The 21,013-nt window shown below is 42.3% G+C and overlaps 2 protein-coding genes across 3 annotated transcripts in view; one reads left to right on the top strand and one right to left on the bottom strand.

Annotated features, from left to right (window-relative positions):
- Positions 1 to 3,687, top strand: part of fbn2b (fibrillin 2b) — a 68,919-nt gene extending 65,232 nt beyond the window's left edge. The window contains exons 63-65 of the mRNA XM_080473248.1: positions 64 to 295; positions 450 to 603; positions 701 to 3,687. Of these exons, the coding sequence (XP_080329374.1) occupies positions 64 to 295; positions 450 to 603; positions 701 to 1,078 (764 nt within the window). The 3' untranslated portion in view covers positions 1,079 to 3,687. The remainder of the gene's footprint in view (positions 1 to 63; positions 296 to 449; positions 604 to 700) is intronic.
- A 536-nt stretch (positions 3,688 to 4,223) lies between these two features.
- ctxn1 (cortexin 1) lies at positions 4,224 to 20,740 on the bottom strand. 2 transcript variants are annotated; one of them, XR_013935706.1, is made up of 3 exons: positions 20,600 to 20,740; positions 6,698 to 7,038; positions 4,224 to 5,846 (listed from the first exon to the last, which is right to left on the bottom strand). XR_013935706.1 is itself a non-coding variant. In XM_080473265.1 (2 exons), exon 2 carries the CDS (start codon positions 5,833 to 5,835, stop codon positions 5,455 to 5,457), a length of 381 nt encoding a protein of 126 aa, XP_080329391.1. In that variant the 5' UTR covers positions 5,836 to 5,846; positions 6,698 to 6,798; the 3' UTR covers positions 4,362 to 5,454. The 2 variants fall into 2 exon arrangements, 1 of the variants encoding a protein (XP_080329391.1); XM_080473265.1 differs by lacking the exon at positions 20,600 to 20,740 and having other exon boundaries at positions 4,362 to 5,846; positions 6,698 to 6,798.
- Positions 20,741 to 21,013: the final 273 nt, after the last annotated feature.

A 21,013-nucleotide genomic window follows, 5' to 3' on the forward strand; every position in this document is an offset into this window, starting at 1 on the left:
TTATATGTTTTTTAATTGTTGAATATGCATCATCTGGTGATACATACGTCGTTCTGTCTGCAGATGAAAACGAGTGCCAGGGAGGATCCGTTTGTGGCTCGGCCTCATGTTACAACACACTGGGCAGTTTCAAGTGTGTGTGTCCCTCCGGCTTTGACTTTGAGCAGAATGCTGGTGGCTGCCAAGACGTGAATGAATGTTCCACAGGCACAAACCCCTGCATCTATGGCTGCTCCAATACTGATGGAGGCTACCTGTGTGGCTGTCCTGGAGGTTTCTATAGAGCAGGACAGGGGTGAGTTGACATTAAATTTGGCAGGGACTGTTTCTAGAAATAACACGGTGTCACATCTTATCAAAGAAAACCTTTGTACCATGTACTAATGGCGATGAGTTTAGAAGGATATGCCTCTCATCCCTCTGGCCTTTGTTGCGTTGTCTCTGCTCAGACATTGCATAACAGGCTCGGGCTTCCCTGGCCAGTTTGCAGAGGGCGAGGAGGATGACAGTCTGTCTCCTGAGGCTTGCTACGAATGTAAGATCAACGGCGGAGGAAAGAACGCGAGACACAAGCGCAATGCTGATGGAAATGAACTCAACCAGGTCAGTTTGTTAATAAATGGAATCCCGGTGAGTGTCATAGTGCCTGCCACTTTCAGTCAAACGGAGTCATGCTTTTTTTCCCTTGTCCTCTCTGCAGGAGCACACAGTGAGTATGGCCAGTGTGGACATCCAGGACTCTCTCCCCTTGAACATCTCACGGGCCTCATTGCTCAACAAGGAGCCTCTGCTAGAGCTCCGTCCCGCCCTGCAGCCCCTGCTGCACCACGTGCGTTATGTCATAACCCACGGCAACGCCAACGAACAATTCCGCCTGCTGGAACGCCGTGACGGAAAGAGCGTGCTCCGCCTCGGCAAGAGGCCACCTCCACCAGGATCTTACCGGCTGGATATTACCAGTCTGCCACTGTTCGGGCCACGAAAACTACACCAGCTGGAGGAACAGCATGACAGTGACTACCTACAAGGAGAAATAGGAGAAGCCCTGCGCATCAAGCTCCTCATCCACCTGCACTGAGCTCAGAGTGTGCTTACAGTCCTGCTCTGGAATGTCTCCTGAGGCCTTTGAGTTTTATTCTTTTATCCAGTAATTCCTCAACCAGTCGCCCCACAGGACCATCTCACAAACAGGGGGACGGTAATCAAGGGCTATGAAAGACTGACTCCATCAGCCCGACACTACCACCACTTTGTTACTGTTCAAGATATTATATGTTCATGTTTTGTGTTGTTTTTTTGTTGTTTTTTTTTAACCTGACTCTTATTCCCTTTTTCGCCTACTTGACCCAGCACTCATTCTCCACTGAGAGCATCAGTGGAGGAGATGACAGAGAGGTGTTTTTGGCCTTGGACTACAGCTAGCTCCTTTAATAAATGTGACTCATTGAAGCACTTTTGCAAACAAACCTCACAAAAAATACACAAACAGGGAGTTCAGAGGAAGCAAAGAATGTCCAGAATGACTTGGATGCAGATGTGGTTGTATTTAAATGGAAAATTGTCATCTAAATTAGCTTTTTTGGGAAACCATAAGGATATTAGGAAAAGGTTGTCGCCACAGTGGTCTAAGAGCTCTCTCACCTCTCTGTGATCTTGTTAAAAATGACAACACTGGGAATCAAGATTTGTCATGTTTGCCCTTCTCAATATAGTATGTCATTTTATGTATTTGTGCTGTTTGAAAAAGAAATGTAAACACGAAGGACTGCAACATTTACACAGCATGGTTCAGGTTTGATAGTCTATAGCACTCTGTTATGAAGCTGCATGCCAACTTTTTTTTTTTTTTTTTTTTTTACAAGAGAAAACACCAAGCTGTGTTCTGCTATACGTGACAGATTTTGGTCCTGTCCTCGGGCAGCAGGAAGCAGGGATTAGTGTATTTGCATGTGTGTGTTGTCACATTTGGTCACTTCAGTACCATACTGTGATGCTGTCTTTCACACAAAAGAGGGTGCTAGTGTCCCTCAGCATCCACCATGAGCAGGGAACCCACTGGTGAGTATCTCCTAGGCTTACAAGAAGATAGATCAGGTCACGATTATAGTCTTCCTTTAAGGGATCATGACTTCAGGTGCACTGATTCTGAACCTGAGACCCAGCCTTTTTCAAATAAGTCCAATTTTGTTCTCCTCTGTCAGTTGTCAAAGTCGTTTAGCCTCTTCTAGTTTTACCGCAAACTCTTAAAGATTCATGCTTCGGGAGAATAAAGCTTTAACCAAGAGCCAGATTTTGGTAGCTGAAGTGACACAAAGCTGACTATCTGACTTCTCTGACTTCAACGTAAGCTAGATGTCTGAGGGCCGAGCCCGGTTTACAACACAGTGAGACACAGGGCTGAATACAGTAGCACTCTCAAAGGTACATGACATGATACGCTGTAACTAGAAGAACTGCTCTGGAGTGACCATGCACAAGTAAACACAAAACCTCAAATTTCACGCGCACACAGACACACACACACACACACACACACACACACACACACACACACACACACACACACACACACACACACACACACACACACACACACACACACCCACACCCACACCCACACAATTATCCATCAGGTCATGTTTCATTTCTCAGATTTTTTTTCTCTCAAAGAGTAAAAAAAGGTGCTACAATATACCGACTTTTACGCTGTACAAAGAAAGTGCAGTCTTGAATCCTGATTGCAAAAATGATTTTTTTTTTTTTTTTGCTAGGTTTTATTGTTGTGTATGTCTTTTGTATTGTGTCAATGCTGAAAAACCAATATTACCAAACTTGCTTCCTCAAATTTTAATTGTATATTTTTAAGTGAAATGTAGATGTGGCTTAATGTCAAGGCAAAGCAAAAACAGTAAATCCAGGAATGAAGGCTTTAAGTGCTCCTGACTTTGTTTTGTTTAGGCAGAAACCAGAAAAGCTAATATGTTGATTACTGGCATTTTATCTCTGTTCACCATGCAAATCAACAAAAACATTAAACTTGTCATGACAATCAACATCACCACGATGTCTTATCTAACATGTAGGGAAACTTACACTGTCTGAACTTTGCCATAAGAAACTTGCAAACATTGCTATGCTCTATGGTGCTAATTAATGATAATGCTTCTCTTTGAACATTCAAGGCTGCTGCGCCGTCTTCAGCCCAGACAATGTTACATAATCATGTTCTAACCCGGGACCCTTTGTATACTTTATGTATCTTTATTGTCTGTTTGCATTTTTTTGTTTTTGTTTGTCACTTAGAAAAGACAGTTGTGTGTGCTTACTGTAACTCAGCTTCAATGACAAACTTGAATCAACATAATCTGTTTGCATCAATGCATCCCTGCACTTCACAACACAGACAGCAATGGCTTTCAGTTTTCCAGGTGTGTACTGTGAGCCTGACACCTAAAGCTGGAGACTTACCAGAAAGCTGATATGACGAGCATCCAGCCACACGGATTCCAACTTCTAGCTGAAAATCCATAAAATGATCGGACATGATGGAACATCTTGTGCAAAAACAAAAAACAAAGATTTCTGACACAAATTGGCCGTCTGAAAAATCAAAGTGATTCACATTAAATATTATAAACTTTTGTCCTGCGACATAAATGACAATAAAGTATTGTGGGTTATATTTTTCATCTTTGTCTTCTTGTTTATTTCCATTCTTGTTTTGTCAATGGCAGGGGTATAGAGTAACCCTTTTAAGAGAACATGACACTTTTTGCCTTTGAGTATAGTATTACCAATGTTTTGGGATTTACCACTACTGCAGTGCGTAAAGCTATGCCGTAACCCGACCCGAACCTTTAGCATTACCCGTGGTGAAAGTCTAGATGAGCTTTTTTTACTTCACTGCAATTCCTTTAGCCTCGTCATTTAGTCAGCTCTTCCTTACAAAATAACATGCAGTGTTGTTGGATTTTCCAAACCAGTTCACAAAAGTCCAGTATTTATTATCATACTTCATACTCTGCCCATTCCAGACAGATTCTTCTGTAACTGTCGGCCGTAACGTGGAAGTATTCAGCCACATGTATGCCTAAGTTGGTTATATGATAATCCATGTTTTTTTCTTTCCTGCTTTACTTTCCTTGTCTTTGCACCCTTTTTGCACTTTTAAGTTTCACCATTGCACTATGGCTGACAAAAGCAAAACCAACACAGAAAGGTTAGAGAAGTAAATAGCAGACTTTTTTATTTAATTCCCAACATAAATAATTTCAACCCTTTTCACAGTCAAGATATCAGTGGAAATTAGAGAAGAGTAACTGATAGAGAATTTTTTTTTTTTTTTTTTTTTTTTTACAGTCTCATTTCAGTGTATCAAAAAACAAAGCACATAGTCAGAAAACTATGCAATTACAAAACAGAAACTAGCAAAGTGATCCGCTTTGCATCTTTCTAAGACTTGAGCTGCATGACTACTTCAAAAATCCACAATCTAAAGATTGATACAGAAAAAGGAAGAGAAAAGATTGCAAAAAGGAGACTCCAAAACGTGAGCCCAGAATAGAAAAATAAAGTTTTTGCCTACAGGTTGCTGTTTGCTTCATCACGACACTTGGCAGGCTGGCTAAGGCAAAGGACACAACCAGGTAACGTAAACTCTACTTGCAGTAATAATGGATCATATAGGTTTTTTTTTTTTAATATGGCTTGTCAGTTATAGATACAGCAATACACAAAACGTACACAGAAAGAAATCTCATGGAGACAAACTACCTGCATGATCTTTAAAAAGCATCTGGAACTGCAGTGCGGCTCAAGGATCAGTGTCACAATCAGAATCAGCTTAAAAAAATAAAGAGTGTTTGTGCTCCTTGAGCAGCACATGAAACTTGATGCTTTGTCATGGGCCTTGCTTCATTAAAGGGGCATCTGCCGAACTGTAAACTCTCTGATTTCAGTTTTGCCTGTGTTATACACATGGAGCGCTTTGAGGTCATGACTCATGAGCTATGTTGTGTGTGTGTGTGAGTATTCCCAAAATCATGGTGTGTTTTATAACCGATGAGCTTTGGAGTTTGGAAAACCTAGCCCTAAAGCGATGCTGCTGTGTGGTAGCATATTTGACTACTAGGTCAGGTTAAGGCAGCTGTGCAGCTCATTATTTCTGTCCTTTGCAGTCATACATCTGGGCTTAAGTGAGTGTTCTGCCTGCAAGGTGAGCCTCTTGAACCACAGTTGTCATTGTTGTGTATGTCCTGCAGTCACATATGTATGTACATCATTACACAGTGATATGAGCCAGGATTATTCTAAATATAGGTAAACCCCACTCATACAGTGCATTCACAATATGACTTATTGACTCCATTCTTAAGTTCTAAACTAGTCCATGCTTTCAAATATTCTCAATGTGCAAACAAAAATTCCCTGTCCATGCCAAATTTACATTTCACCCTACACCAGTGCATAATCAAACTGACCCCTCTCCAGTCCCTCCTTGTGGTCAGTCCAGGATGATGCAGGCATGCGGCTGTAGGGGTCCAGCAGGATCCTGAAGCACCTGACCAGCAGGAAGACCAGGAAGAGCATGAGGAGCCCTACAAAAGCCAAGGCGGTACGCTGCTCAGTGTCCACCCCAACCAGGGCCAGAGGGGGGCTGCTGCTGCCACCGCCAGGACTGCCGGGGAGGGAGGAGCTGGCCGGGGACAGCAGCAACTCATAGTCAAATGTGGGAACATCGTTCATCCTCCACGGAGCCCGAAGACAGGGCTTACACACTGACTGGATTGTTGGTGTGCTGGGTGGAGGTGTGGAAAAGGAAGGGAACGTGTTCATGAGGGGCAACGCTGAAGGAAAGGCAAAAGTCGAGAAGTTGGTTTACAAAATTATATTGCAGACAGTCTTTGATTTGTGAAGGTCAGTATAAAGTAAGAAGGATACAGAGCGACCCTCGGGTCCTGGAGTAAGATCGATTTAACTAAGGTGTGTATATGGTGATCATGGCAGGTCTTGAAAACACATTTTCCTCTGGTGACCAGTTTATTTTATCAAATGTAGGTCAGTCAATGTGACATGACCTAGTCAGTTCTGGCTATAATCTCCTCTGACAATGTGACAGACACAAACATACACACAAACTTGCACACGCCTTCCAATTAATATGGACTACTTTGTGTCGCCCATTTGAGAAAGCGACTAAGAAGTCCAATGACGCTCAGTGGCTTTCTGATTTCAGTGTCTGACCTCAGGCGGTAATTCTTTTTCAGTGTATTCATCAGAGCCACTCTGCCACATCAGCTCTCATTCTCACTCTCAATCAGACCAGACAGGACGTGACATTGCCTGCTGCTAATGCAAACACACACACCCCCAAATGTCTGTGATCACAGTGAAGGTCACTGTTCTCAAAGGCAGTTAACGGCATGCAGACAGACTTCTAACACTTAGTTGATTTCAGCTGTTTTAGCTGGGTATTGTGTCACTTCACAAGGAGTCAGGCACAAGTGTTACAAACACCAGAGCTAATAAGAGCGCTTGCAGAGGCCAGGAACCGTGTGTGTGTGTGTGTGTGTGTGTGTGTGTGTGTGTGTGTGTGTGTGTGTGTGTGTGTGTGTGTGTGTGTGTGTGTGTGTGTGTGAGGCTAATTAGACCAGGAGGTCAGTCAATCAATGGCCCTGATTATAAAACAGTGAACCACCTTTTCAGATGCTGCCACCTAGTTTTCCATTCACCCGGCTAGTTGGAGCGTGATAAGTGGGTCAGAGCTGTCAAATGTTGAAAAAAAAAATCCCTTCTTCCATCTCCTTTCAGGATGATCACCTCAAAAAACTGCTTCTCGTGATAGGCAGAGTCAAAAAGAGGTAGAAAACAGTTTGCCAAAGCCTGGTTGTGACTGCCAGGTGTGTCGTCGTCAGTCGGAGAACAAAAACAGCTTGAACTGAATGAAGGATCTGTTCTTGAGGGTTTTCCAGCAGCCTTCAGTGGATGTGACGGAGCGACGTTACCCAACTTATTATCAGCTGAGCTGCCATTCACCACCTGAAAGAAACACATACAGCAGATTAGAAACTTACCCAAGGTATCCCTGATATTCCTATCAATTCTTTTACACTACAGTACATAAACTACATTAGTAGAATTGTTCAAAATTAAACTAGGAGCATTTTGTCCATTGGAGTCAAATGGATCTAAAGAAGATGAAGTCATTCATTCTCTCCATCCATATTGCTATCCTGGGCTCAATAAGTAACAGACAGTAACAATACACATCTGTGTTGAGAACACAGCACCAGCATCCCCTGTAATGACGCACAATGAGAAAGCTGATTATGGTGTCATTCCGGCAACATTAGCAGCAGTGAATGCACGGATATAAACACTGATACTGCATTACCTCAACCCCATTTATCAGTGCATGGTTACAGGGCCATTTGTTCACTTGTTGGCCCTCTTCATTCATTTGCTCACATGATGGAAGGAAAGACAAAGTGTTGCAGAGCCTCATTAATAATCTAAAATAAGATCTCCTGCAGCAGACAGGATTTCAAATCAATGAGGAAAGGTGATACATAAACCATTTTTACCTGCTAACCAGCATCAATGGAGTGGTGACTGGATTACTTATGAACCAAATGTGATACCAAGAGACAGAGACAGAGGTGAGTGCATGGGGGAGATTCTTTAGAGCGGGGGTGTCCAGCACAAGGCCGGTGGTCCAAAACCTTCCCACCAACAAGTCAGATCTGGTAAAGTGTAAAGAAAGAATAAACCTTTTTCTTTTTTAATGAAACTAATTGCTATTCCTGATTTGTTCAATCTGTTCTAGTCACAGTGCTGGATGTAACTGAACACTGAGCTGAACCAAGAGTTCACTGATGCAGTAATGAAACCTATAGCTGCCATTTTGTTAGTGAAGTAGAATTAGCATCAAAGCCACAGCGTCAGGGAGAATTCTGATTATCCTGCTTAGGCAGCAGAAATTGTGAGTCCTCAGAAGTAAACACTGGCCTTAAGAGGAAGACTTGCAGACATGATTTATTGAGGCACACTTGCAAATTAAAGCTAAAATTTGAGCAATTTGTTCCATTTTGGAATGCTGCAAAATTCAAAATGAAAGTAAGAGCGACAAAGACATGACATGGTTTTTCAACATTTCAATGTATTTTGCACTGAAGGCAGAATCAAATATGGCATAATGACAAAAATGCATTTACTTTTCAAGGTTCAAGGTCTTTGTCATTTTCTTGCTTTACACATAAACCAAAATTGTTTCTCAGGACCAGAACTGTATTTTTGTAAATAGATAGTGTTCTTAATAGAATAGAATAGAATAGAATAGAATAGAATAGAATAGAATAGAATAGAATAGAATAGAATAGAAAAGAATAGAATACTTTATTGATCCCAGAGGGAAATTCCTTTAAGTATCGCTTCACACAGAATAAAACACACAAATAAATAGAAAAGACAGTTCAATATCAAATAACACAGGATAAATGTGTTGGTGGTCTGTCTGGAGCCAGTGATTGCTTGAATTCACAGAATGTGTCACCGGATATATCACCATCTGTGTGGATTCTGCCCACAAGATATTTTCCAACTATTTCTTTCTGTGTCTGCTTCTTCGGATTTGCACTGTTAGGTCTGTCTGTTTACTACCCAGAATACACTGCACTCTACGTCACGTCCTCTTGCTCCGTCCACTGGAAAATCCATGGATGGGACTTCAGTTCACTTGCAAGTGAACTGAGACTCACAGTTTCAAGTTGACCAAAGTTCACTTCCTTGATCTGGATCAGTCTGGGGGAGCTTTCACACATGCCCAAATAAAGCAGACTTTCCCTGAAATGAACTCTCGTCTGGATCAGACAGTGCTGGTGTGAATGTGCCCCCCTAAGAGAGGTCTGGACTGAAGGCCAGTGATGTCCTCACCGTGTGGCTCAGAGTATCTGCTGGTCTGTCAACTCAAAGCACCTCTGCAGTGTCTCCACAGCTGCCTCAGACTGTGTCCTGACAGTCTGAGTTTGTTGGTGAGTGCCTTTACCAGAGGCAAGTAGCAGGGTCTGAGGTGGACCAGGTTGTGGTCTGACCTGCCCAGAAGGGGGAGGGGGGGAACAGCTGAATTCCTCCTTAATGTTAGCATACAGCAGATCTCAGGTGAGGACAGAAAACAGATTAAAAGGAGATTAGGAAGATTAATAGAGGAACTAAAGAAGAAAACAGAAGTTCTTGTGGAGATCAGCGGCAGCACAAAGGAGAAAAGAGAGGTTTCCTGGCACAAACGGGACTGATTCCCCTCTGCATGACCATGGCGATCTCTCTCTCTCTCTCTCTCTCTCTCTCTCTCTCTCTCTCTCTCTCTCTCTCTCTCTCTCGTGTCTCTAGGGTGTTTTGGTGCACCAAACTGACAGCAGGAGGACACACCTGGGAGGTGTCCCTCACACTGTGTATGAACGTTACAAAATGGACCTGCTGTGTACGTGCGGGCAATTGCAGGTTTTTATTTTCTATGAATGATGTGAGCTGCAAAACTCAGAAAAAATAAGTTAGAAAACCTTGAAACTGGTTTCAAAGACACTCCAACAATAAACCATGTCACACATCTGCGGATGAACATCACAAAAGCTTTAATCCTGTTATCAATTGGGACTTTCAGGCAGTTTGAAAAACCAAGTTAAAAAGAAAAAAATAAATTGCTTGCCCTTAAGCAGTAATGTTATTCACCAGTTTTAGCTCTGTTTTTCCTGTTTTCGTTGTTTTTTTCCTCCAACTCTGTGCTCGGGTTTCAAGGTTCTGTTGTTAATACATATTTTGTACTGGACAAACACCCATCATTTAGGCGTTAAAGCCTTTATGCCTCACAGATTAAAAAAAATGATAATAAATGTTTTGTAATAACCATTTATATCACTCCATCCAGGAAAATAAATATTTAGATTTATTAGTACATCTTAAGTGAGAACTACTACTAAAATAATAGCTCTTTTCCCTTTAAAAATAGGATTTCAATTCGGAACTTGAACACACCCTTTGTCAAGCGCATCTGATCAAACTATGGAGTATGGGATGATAACGTGACGTTAATTAACTTATTATTTATTTTACTCAATCAAAAAGTATTTATAAACTCGACTAACAATATGTGGTCACTGTGTGGCAGTCCTTTCAAAATGTGAGGTGGGAAGAAGTAGGAAAAAGATCAGGGACAGGATGATGAAGTCTTTTGGAAGTGTGATTTTTGAGAAAAAAATCATGATAATGAGAGAAACATGTTGAGAGTAAAACTATTAATTGTTTCATCAAAACATGCCATTTTAGCACTTATATTATTCAATTAAAACCATTGAACTTGCACAAGTAGAGTCATGCTTTTTATCACATTTGGATCTCAACTGCATTTAATAAACACGAAAAAATGTAGGAAGCTGAACTTTCAACCAAATCTTCCGGCTTGGCGTGAAACAAAGAATCCTCCTACATTTTGAAAAAAAACACCTGCCCTGGGGTTAAATATCTGACAAAAAACATGTAGAGAATCAGTCTGATCCTGTTTTGGGACCGTCTACTACTGCTCACACACGTTGACACACATGCAATTGCATTCATCAAATACTGTGAGGTTCAAAGTCATACTTGACATCCAAATGGGAGCAACAAACACAGAAAAATTCACTTTGCTGGTGAAATGTATATGTGGCGCAATCATTTCTACTTTCGATGTGGGAGGAAAAGCTATAAAGTACAAACATAACCTCCTCGTCTGATCCTCTCCGCCCTGTAATTACTCAGTGGCAGCTTTTCTCCATTATCTCTCACTAAACTCAACACTAAGAGCACTAAAAGAGAAGATGAGGAATAGACTGAGGGGGATGACAAATGGAATTAAGGATGACAGAAAATAATGCATTTACATTATTCGAAACAGTTGAAATTCATCATAAAAAGGAGCAGGTATACCATTACTGCTACAAACAGTATATTGATTTATTTAAGCAATGAAATTGACTCTTGGCTAATCCAAAACATACATCGGCTTGCACACACGCGCAGAGGTGTGCGTGTGTGCAAGTTGTTAGGAGGTAGCAGTGGCTTAGAGGTATAGAGGAACGGACTTGTGATTGGGATTACGCAGGTTCAAAACCCCACAGCCGACGTGTCACCGCTGTGGGTCCCAGAGCAACCGCCGCATCCTAAAAATAGGATTGGTCAATATGGAAAAAGAAGGACTTTCCCCGAGGGATTAATAAAGTATGATTATGATTATTTTAGTGGCAGGACAGACAAGAGATTGCTCAGCTTATTTTCCTCATCGTTAAGTCTCTCTTCCGCCATCACCCTTCAGCAGTCTCACACACGTACCCACTACTTCACATGCACGTACACATGGTGTCGTCCACCATCATCGTCTCGCATTAGTTCTCACCCACTTCCATGGGACACTTCTCAAACCACGGATGAGACGCCTGACATAAGGGGAAGTGAAGCAGACACTCAGTCTTCTTTAAAAAGCCCTTAACTGAACATCTCTCTTGCACATTGCAAATAGAAACGCTCAACCTAAATGCACCACAGTGAGCACAGTTATATTCAGAAGCACTTTGCCAAGTCCAGATGCCCATAAATTAACATGGGCAAAACATACAGACACATCGTAATCTACACATATGGATGCAGACTGGCAGGTGACCCTATTTACTCCAAAGGAACAAAGAGGCTCGGAAACAGATTCACGGTTCACGATTTAATTCACCACGAAACACAATCACAAACACGCGCGCACTGCTGCTTTCATCTCCGCCAGTCACCGCGTGTCTCACCGGCTCCTCCCCTCCTCCTCACCTCTCTCCCACACTGACACTATTTTTTTAATTCTTTCTACAGAGAAAACTATGCCAAGCTAATGAAATGGGGAGAATTGAAAATAAATCTGTTGCCTCTCAGGTGATCCAGGTGTCACGTTTTCCTTCTTTCATCCATCTCTATGTCACACTCTCAACACAGCCACACAACAGTGATTAGAGAGACACACACACACACACACACACACACACACACACACACACACACACACACACACACACACACACACACACACACACACACACACACAGCACAAAACACTCTTCAATTTTGAATTATGTTATCATTGGTTCAGTGTGAAGCTATAATTTTGAATATTTAATATTTAAATTTGTACAATCTACTATGTCAAAAGAAATTTGAAACCCCAGTTACAATTTAAAACAGGGTCACTTGAAAAGGTGGACCTGTGTAAAATGATCAAAGGATTAATGCTCAATTCTGCAGCTCCTCTTTCCCTTCTGGAGCTTAATAATATCAGCTCACTGTTTATGCTTCTTTATCCCATTCAGGGTCAAGTGGGATTGTGGTCCATCACAGCAATTGGTGAAAGCAGCTATCCAGTTCATCATCATCAGATTTAGAATACTTAATTATTCTAACAATTAATCCAACAAGCATGGTTTTAAACACAGACTGCAACCAGAAGCAGAAATACCTGGACAAAACCTGCACAAGCACAGGGAGTATGTGCAATCTCAACATAGAAAGGCTACAAGCCTGGAATCAAATGTGGGTCTTCCCATTGTAAGGCAAACGTGCTAACTACTATATCACTCAATATGTTAATCAATTTACAAAGGCGGTTTTACTAGTTTTAGATTAGAACTTTGCTTACATCTAAAAAGAAACTTCCTTCTTTGAGGGCCATCATGTAATATAATAGAAGGTAAAAGATCATTCTTAGAAAAGTCACCAGCCCACAAAATCTCCCAAAGTATTTTGGGGTTCTCCCTCCAAGCTCAGAACCCAACAATGACATTTTTCCAACCAAGCATTCAACAGGAAATTTACAGACCACAATGATTTCCTTCTCAGGCAAATAGACAGCCTATCAAGCCAGCCTCCATATAGTGAAATGCAGAGACAGCCTTGATTTGTCATTATTTATAGCCTGAGTAAAGCCACTCTCCAAAAGTAATTACACTTTGCAAACAAAGAGAAAAGCAGAAAAGAGTACTGAGGAGCCAGTGGCCAGTGCACAAGGGGGGGAATTGAATTAACCCCTTCCAATTTGCTGCTTATAAAGATAAAGTAGACCGCAGGAACACGAGAAGTGAGGCTGCATGAGATCTACCGGCTAAGGTGGGTATCCCCACCACAATCATCACCATAGAAGAATTGCCATCGGCAAGACAAAGGTGCAACATTCCCAGTGTCCAGCCGCAAACCCAGTGCAAGCGCATACATATGGTGAGAGTATGGTGAGGCCTCTGTGAAAATGGATTGGTATCATTTATCTCTAGGCCTTATTGATGTGCTTGGTTGTCTTTTGGTGGGGATACGTGCACACTCATCTTGATTTATTTGTCACCTCGGGGAGCTGGCCCCCACTTTGTGTCTGAAGTTAATGTGGACGGTGGGGAGCAGGTCACCTTGAGCTGTGTACAAAAACAACAACGATTCCTCAAAGACTCCAACTTCCATGACGAGGACTCAAACTACCATGCACAGTTGAACCTGTGGCTCACAGCGGCACAGAGGAAAAGGAGTCACACACATTTAAACGCACACAGGCACACTTAAATTTACAGACCCAAACATGACTGTTTTACAGGTATTTTTAGCACTTCGGGGAAGCAAACTGTCTGTGGAGTCGATTTCTCAACACTTGGCTGAGCCTCAGCTCACAACCAGCCAGCTCCTCAGATAGCCCTCCACATAATTAGGCTGGCAGACATTCTGCAGCCACAATAATGGTGACAAAGTTGGGCAATTAAATATTATGCCGTTTCAATGCCGACAAGTACGAGGCTGTGCGCACACACTTACACACAAATGTGTGAATAGATGTAGATTTTGTGTGTGTGAGACGGTGTGCAGAATACAGTGAGTGACAGATATGAAAGACAGGAAAGGGGGGTGAGGGAGAGAGAGCGAGAGAGAGAAAAAGAAAAAGAGCACTCTGTGCTTTTACTGAGTGTACATGCAAATTAGAAAGGAGGTTGTGAGAGAAAAGCACTCAAGACTGCTGACCTTTTAAAACAAAAGAACTATGACTTAACACAGAGAGGGCAATGCACTTCATACGAGGATCCTGTCTGTCAAGGAGAATGCATTAGTTCCTTCCTGTCACTCACTCCTTACTAGTTTGAATATCACTCAGGTAAAAAAATAATGAAGGTCATCCAAACTGTCAAAAATCGGCTCACACAGAAACCTGAACCCAGCGAAATGAACAAGGAATAGAATAGAGAAAAAGACAAATGGAGCTGTACACAGATGAAAGAGCAAAGAGGGAAAAAAAACAAGCCCTCTGTGATTCTCGACAGCAGCAAAGCAGCTGAACAATTTCATCTACAAAGCTGCCTACAATCTATCATTTTATCACCAGCCCAGATGAACACAAAGTCTATTTTCTCTATCGGCATATTTAGGGCTTTTCAAGGTCACCTCTGTACCAACAGTGAAATAATTCAATATTCAGCATCAGTTTTCATTTCGTCCAAGACGAGATTTGTGTGTTACCCTCAATCTATTTAGTCTTCAGCCTGTACTGTCCTCTGTCCTGGATGTTTGTGTCACTCTTCTTGACAGCCTGAAGCAACGGTGTGTCTGCCTGCCACTGGGGAGCAACTTTGATGAAGTCGGCCCTGTATCTCTGTGAAGGAATGGGACTGGCTGCTGATGTCCCCTGCTGATAATTACTATTAAAACTGGAAAATGCATTTTGTAAATTGTTAAGCGCTGGAGCTGAACACAGAAATACAACATACGGGCAAGCAGGGCAACAACAGACTCATGCGGTGCATAGGCGGACGTGCATACACAAATAGTAAATGTTTGTGTGAGCCCATTGGTTAGGTGAACATGTTAATATGTAGAATTACAGGGAGCCACAATATCAGCTTCGTACAATCTGCCCTTCATCCTCAATAATCTGTGCTCAATTTGTCTTGTAGGCAAATTTCAAGCTTGAGCTAGTTTGTTATAATTGATGTCTCCGAATTAAAGGCATTTTTACCACCAATGAACAACATATACTTAATGTTTACTGCAGGAAGAACAATGATAAAATACTACATGATTGCTTGTGAGCACTGAAATATTTATTTTATTACAGCACTGTACAGCACGTGGTATTTTGAGAAGTTCACAGTAGGGTTGCAATGGTACAGGTAGCCCACTAAAGTCCCCTCCGTTCAGTGTGAATTAATGTAACCTCAGTCATTTCCACCTGGATCTTACGTTAATTTCACAAACCAGAGGCATGAAATATTCAAACAATGATGAGGATGAAACACGATTGGTTCACTAGCAGCAGCAGGTCAGTTGTGAATAAAAGAAGTGTGTGAATAGACAATTTTATATTACTTCAGAATAAAGATTCAGAACCGGCTTGAATTGCGGAAAATAAAAAAGGTCAAATACCGAAGTTGACACAGACAATCAAGCCATATAGATCGCCATGAATGGCCCCCTGATGCTCTAAATGCAGCAATCATGACAGGTGATGGTGCAGCTCACCACCAAGAAAGACCTGGCAGTGGGGTGAGCAGTGGACAGATGAAGTATGGAGAAATAGAAGATGGAGTGCAGACATAAGTTAAGCGGAAACAAACCGAGAAAAGGGACAGAGGCAGGCAGGAGAGACGGCGAGCAGAATGCTAATCCCTATGATTCACGTCTGCATTCAGACAGAGCAGAGATCTGCAGCTACCCGGGGAGCACAAGGGTCGGGTGGCATCAATCAGACAAACCTAGCGATAGGTGGAAGAGAAAGAAAAATTGTGAGGTGAAGAAACAAGAATGAATACCAGAGATTAGATTTAGGCAGAATGAAAGTGGTGTGGGTGTGTGTGTGTGTGTGTGTGTGTGTGTGTGTGTGTGTGTGTGTGTGTGTGTGTGTGTGTGTGTGTGTGTGTGTGTGTGTGTGTGTGTGCCCGCACACGCGCATGGGTGAGTGTGTGAGGGACAATATGGAGATGTCAGCACTTTTAAAGTCAGCAGACAGCACTTTCCGTCCATCAGGCAGCCATTCTGTCATGTCCTCTGGGACAGAATGAAGCCAGTGCCAGCCAGTCAACCGGCCCACGGCAAAGGCCATATATATTACATGCCCTGCCCACACAACTCGTCAAAACCAAGGGGGAAGTCAGGTGAGAGTTAGCACCAAAAAGGAAAAAAAGTCACACAAAAAAATAACTTGCCTGTATATTATGAAGGGTAATTACTGGAAATATTTGTTCAACTGTGAGGTAAGATGTTTTTGTACTGTCGGGGGGAAACAAGAGACCCAGAGAGAACCTCAAACTTACAAACAGAACTTGCAAATGACACTCCTGCAGTGAGTGCTTAACCACTACACCACTGTATAGTCGAGTCTCTAACCGGCGAGGTTAAAGAGCCGTTAGTATTTGAAACAGGTGGCTTCATCACATGAGTGTGAAAACATGGCTTCAGGGTGAAATGCCTGGTGAATCTTCTGACTCTAAAAGAAAAAAAAAAGAAAAAGTTTAAATACTCAACAATGGCAAAGTGCTGATTCAAACAGTAAAGCTAAAAAAACTTCCCTCAGCAGGAGGAGGCACTGACTGCTCTGAACCCCTGAGACAAAAGAAGCCACCAATGAGAGGACTGAGCACGTATTAAACACAAAGGAGAAGTCGTAGCGAAAGCCTGGACATGTCACCCTGCTGAATTGAAGGTAATCATTTGATGACTGAGCTTTACAGTGGGGTGTCCAAGCAGAAGACAGGGGAGCTTATCTGCGCACTTAAGTCCGTGGCCAATCAGCAGATTTCCTTCCAATAATAGAAAAACTGTCTGCACCTCTTTTTCTTCTAGTGGAATTTCCAGATGAGTCGATGGACTTGAATTAGTTCTGAGGGTGTTCCTCTCAGCAGAGACAAAGAATCCGGGTGCTCTGTGTCAGACACCAAAAGGAAATAGATCATAGTGTTGATGAATATTTGTTGGCTGATCTTCAAAATGAAATCAAAACCAATACCTCTTGTGGGATTGTCTCCCTCGTACTTGTCAAGGTTGAAGACCCATGATGACTTAGCTACGCCTCCTCTGTACCAACCAAGAACCCATTTTCTTTACAACTATTCAACCTCCCTGCTGGTTTTGCAGCAGGTGGCTCTGGGAAACAGCAAATAGGATGTTTATGACCCCATATGCCACAGAGCCACATAATATACTGTCAAATTGAATCGCACTGTGTCTAACACTGCTGTTATTCGTGGGGCATTACATACTACGGTGTCAAAATGTACAGATGAAGTCCTTCCCGCGGCATACTACACCATCAAGGCAGGGTAAACGTGTTTTTGGGCAATTCACAGTGCTTTAAAAGGAAATAAAGAAAATACATTAAAACAAGGTGATTATGAGTCTTGACAGGTGTTTAAGCCATTAAGATTATGAAAAACAGTAAAACAAGGTGATTAGGAAGGCATAAAAAAGAAGAATAAATAAAGTAAAAGCATCATTGTTAAGCTTTATTTATTATTATTGTTACAGTAATCCAGTCTGCTGAAAATAAATGCATAAACAAGTTTCTCTGAACTCTTGAAATACTTTTAACTTTTTTCTCTTTGGGGCCAAAAAAATCCTTTCCTCAGTTTTTTCTGAGTTAAAATGTAAAACGTTCTGACACATACACTCATTAATTTCATTTATGCAGGCACACGGCAGGTATAAGCTGATATATAGAGCTGTGTGTCATCTGCATAATTAAGATAGGATGTAATCTTCGTTGATCTGAGCCAGAGGGAGCCTGTCGATGTTACATAAAAGAGGTCCAAGGATGGAGCCTTGAGGAACCCCACAAGTGATTTTCATATACTCACATTCATAATTACCTATTGGCACAACAATAAATAGTCCCTATGTTGCAAGTAAGATTTAAACCAATTAAATGCGGTGCCAGAAATTTTCATCCATTTTCCAAGTCTGTCAACGGGTGTGTTACGGTCGGCTGTGTGGAAAGCAGCGCTGAGATCCAGTAACACTAAGACTGAAGCTCTTGATGAGTCACTGCTCACGTAAAACCGCACGAATCAAACCACAGCCTTTAGAGAACAAGATCTAAAGACACTTTAGAGACTTTACCATCTCACTCAACTGCTTTTAAATGCTAGAGGAATGTAATAAAGCCACCCCATTGTAATGCAAAGTAAACGGTATAAGATATCAATGCTCATAACAGAGATTGGCAGTGGCACGGTGAGACGGCGGAGCGGTGGAGAACCTGTTTCACTAATGTGCCTTGCGTAATACTGTATATCCTGAGAGCAGCGTGAAGAGGGCTTGTGGGTAAACCCACTTAGGGTTTCTCTTTCCTCCACATGCCTCCTCTCATTACAGGTCATTACACGATGACACTCTCAGCTTCCTGCCAATTAGCATTACCACGCAGGCTGTGTATTTACCGGAATTGGTAAGCTGAGAGTTGTCGATGAGGTAAAGTAGTAGATAATGTGCTCATTTTCTGAACTATTAGAACAGTGAACTAACTGGTTCGTTTATTTTCTCCTGCTACAAGATTTTAAAATCATCAGGTTCCGGTGTGACATCGTTAAAAACCTGTTTCGGCTCTTCGCTGTAACTATGATTTCCAACGATCAAAACATTTAATCCATACAACCAAAGATATCGTGTTTTCATCAGGGTCAAATTTACTAGGAAGAAAGTCTTCAGCATTTTTTCATTGTTTTCTGATTCCACAGTAAAAGTTGTGGCATTTTTTTTCCAATCACATTTAGGACTGTGGTTCGCACTGTCACCTCAAACCGAGAAAAGCTCCTGGTTTGAAACTGCAGGCAGACACTTCCTTACTGTGTCGGGTTTGCATGTCATTCTTTCTACATGTGTGGCTCCAGTTTCCTGCCAAAATACAAAGGCACGCGTGGCGTTTTGCAAGAGGTCGTCTATCTCTATGTGATAGCCCTCAAAAGGGCACGTCACCTTTCGGGGGGGGGGGGGGGGGGATATCCTGGCTCGTGCCTCATGTTGGCAGCGATCGGAGGTAAAACAATGCAAACAAAGTCTGGATGGATCAGGTAAGTGGATGCGGAGTTGGACAGATTTTAATTATTTCTGGGAGTGAGAATACAGTATTTGTCTAGTCGCTGCTGGGTAAGGGGTCAGGCCACCTTGAGCAAACACGTTTATATGGGAGAAGTGAAAGCAATCTAAAAAGATGTTAATTCATCATGATCTCTTAAGAAGTATGTCTGTAGCATCGCCGAAAGCCAGCTGATGGAAATGACTGATATGCTACTGTCAGCAGTATGCTGTGCACACCTGGGTGAGTACTCCGATTACTCTCAATTAAACTGAGAGGGCCGAGTGCCTCTGGGCTTTGGGTATTCTTCAAGTTTTTAATCTGAATGTTCAAACTGGATTAAGGACAGCACTGAACCTCTGTCCTTTGATCACCGACCTTCCTCAGATTCAAGATACCAACACTTAAATGACTCAGGACAGCAAAACCAGTTGTGGTGAATAATTTAGCAGTTGTCATTGTACTGTGAAACAATACGGATGGAAGGAGCCTGGGAAGCTGTGGTTCAGTGCCTTGCACTGATTTTAAAGATTCCTGTGGGTGAATAATGAGGTGCGCTATGGGCCATAGCCCACACCTTTCTGACTGGGCACAAGATCAAATTACACCTTGACTGCTCCTTGTTGATCACAGATAAGAGTGTAAATGGACTGGCAACACAATTTTCATACGGCTATAAAATGAATCCTGCAAGAGCAAATGATATTCAAGTTACATTATGAGGGAAATTACATTTTTACTCTGAGTGACGGATCTAAATTAAATTCAGCAGTTTAGAATGCATGTGTCTGTGCTATACTAATAACATATGGGGGGGTCATGGAGGAAAATCTCACCATGATAATCCAATCCATTTCTCTTTAAGGTGCCTTGCTCCAGGCTAATAAAATAGGAGGGGGAGGTGAAATCTGTCCTTCCAGACAAAAATCGTGGTGCATTGGTTCATGGTGTTGTAACCTTGTCTGTGTGGTTTCAAATGTGCTCAAGAGGGCAAGTTTCCTTGAGGATTGCAAGAAGAATGACATTCAATATCATAAATTCTAACAAAATCATTAATATGTACTTTGGTTTGCGACATTTGCGAAATAAAACTATGAATGTTTTATCATTCTGTGTGCGTGCGTTCATGTGTTTTCCTCTATTTCTCTCCAAAGCAGTGGAGTCAGGTATTACTCTGAAGCTCCCAGACTGAGATCAGCTGCTGGTGTTGTCAGACTGGACCGGGTCGCCAAAACACATCCGACGTGACAACTTCCAAACTTTGGCTCACGTAAAAACCAGAACCGCCGATGGACTTTTAAACTTTTATCGCGCAACAATCCAGAACGAAACATGCACAGCCTCTTTTCACATCGGATCGTCTCCTAAAGTCCTGGTTGAGGATTCTTTTTTTTTTTGCATTGCACTTGTTCCATCAAAAAAAAACAACAACAAAAAAAACGAGGAGGAAAAAAACCCAAAACCAAAACAAAAGAAGACAGGTTTTGTCCGTCTCGTCCCACCAACCTGATCCAGGTGTCCAGTCCCCTCTCGAGCCTCCGCTGCGTCCGGACAGGTGCAGACTCAAACTTTGGGACGTGCCTGTCGTTTCTCCTCCTCCTCCTCCTCCTGCACCTCCGCCTCTGCTGCCGCTGAGCGCCGCTTTGCTCCGAGACACGACTGCAAGCAGGCGACGACTGTTGAAGCTCCCCACCCACTTTGCCCCCACCCCCACCCCCACCCCGAGGAGGCACAGCCAATCACAGAGTTGAGCTCCACACAATAAAACATACATAATACATACATAACACATCTGTACTGACGGACAACGAGCTCGCGGAACCTGGATTGAATGATTGCATGATTTAATGACTGAAAATAAATTGAAATGCAAAGGTTACAGGTTATCATCAAATACCCAATCAAAGCAAAAATTGTGAA

Source organism: Lipophrys pholis (genome assembly GCF_963383615.2).
Source record: "Lipophrys pholis genome assembly, chromosome: 10".
Classification (NCBI taxonomy): domain Eukaryota; kingdom Metazoa; phylum Chordata; class Actinopteri; order Blenniiformes; family Blenniidae; genus Lipophrys; species Lipophrys pholis.

What these genes read in the sequence shown, in the direction of transcription:
- ctxn1 (XM_080473265.1), bottom strand. Translation starts at nt 5,835, where the DNA reads ATGAACACGTTCCCTTCCTTTTCCACACCTCCACCCAGCACACCAACA.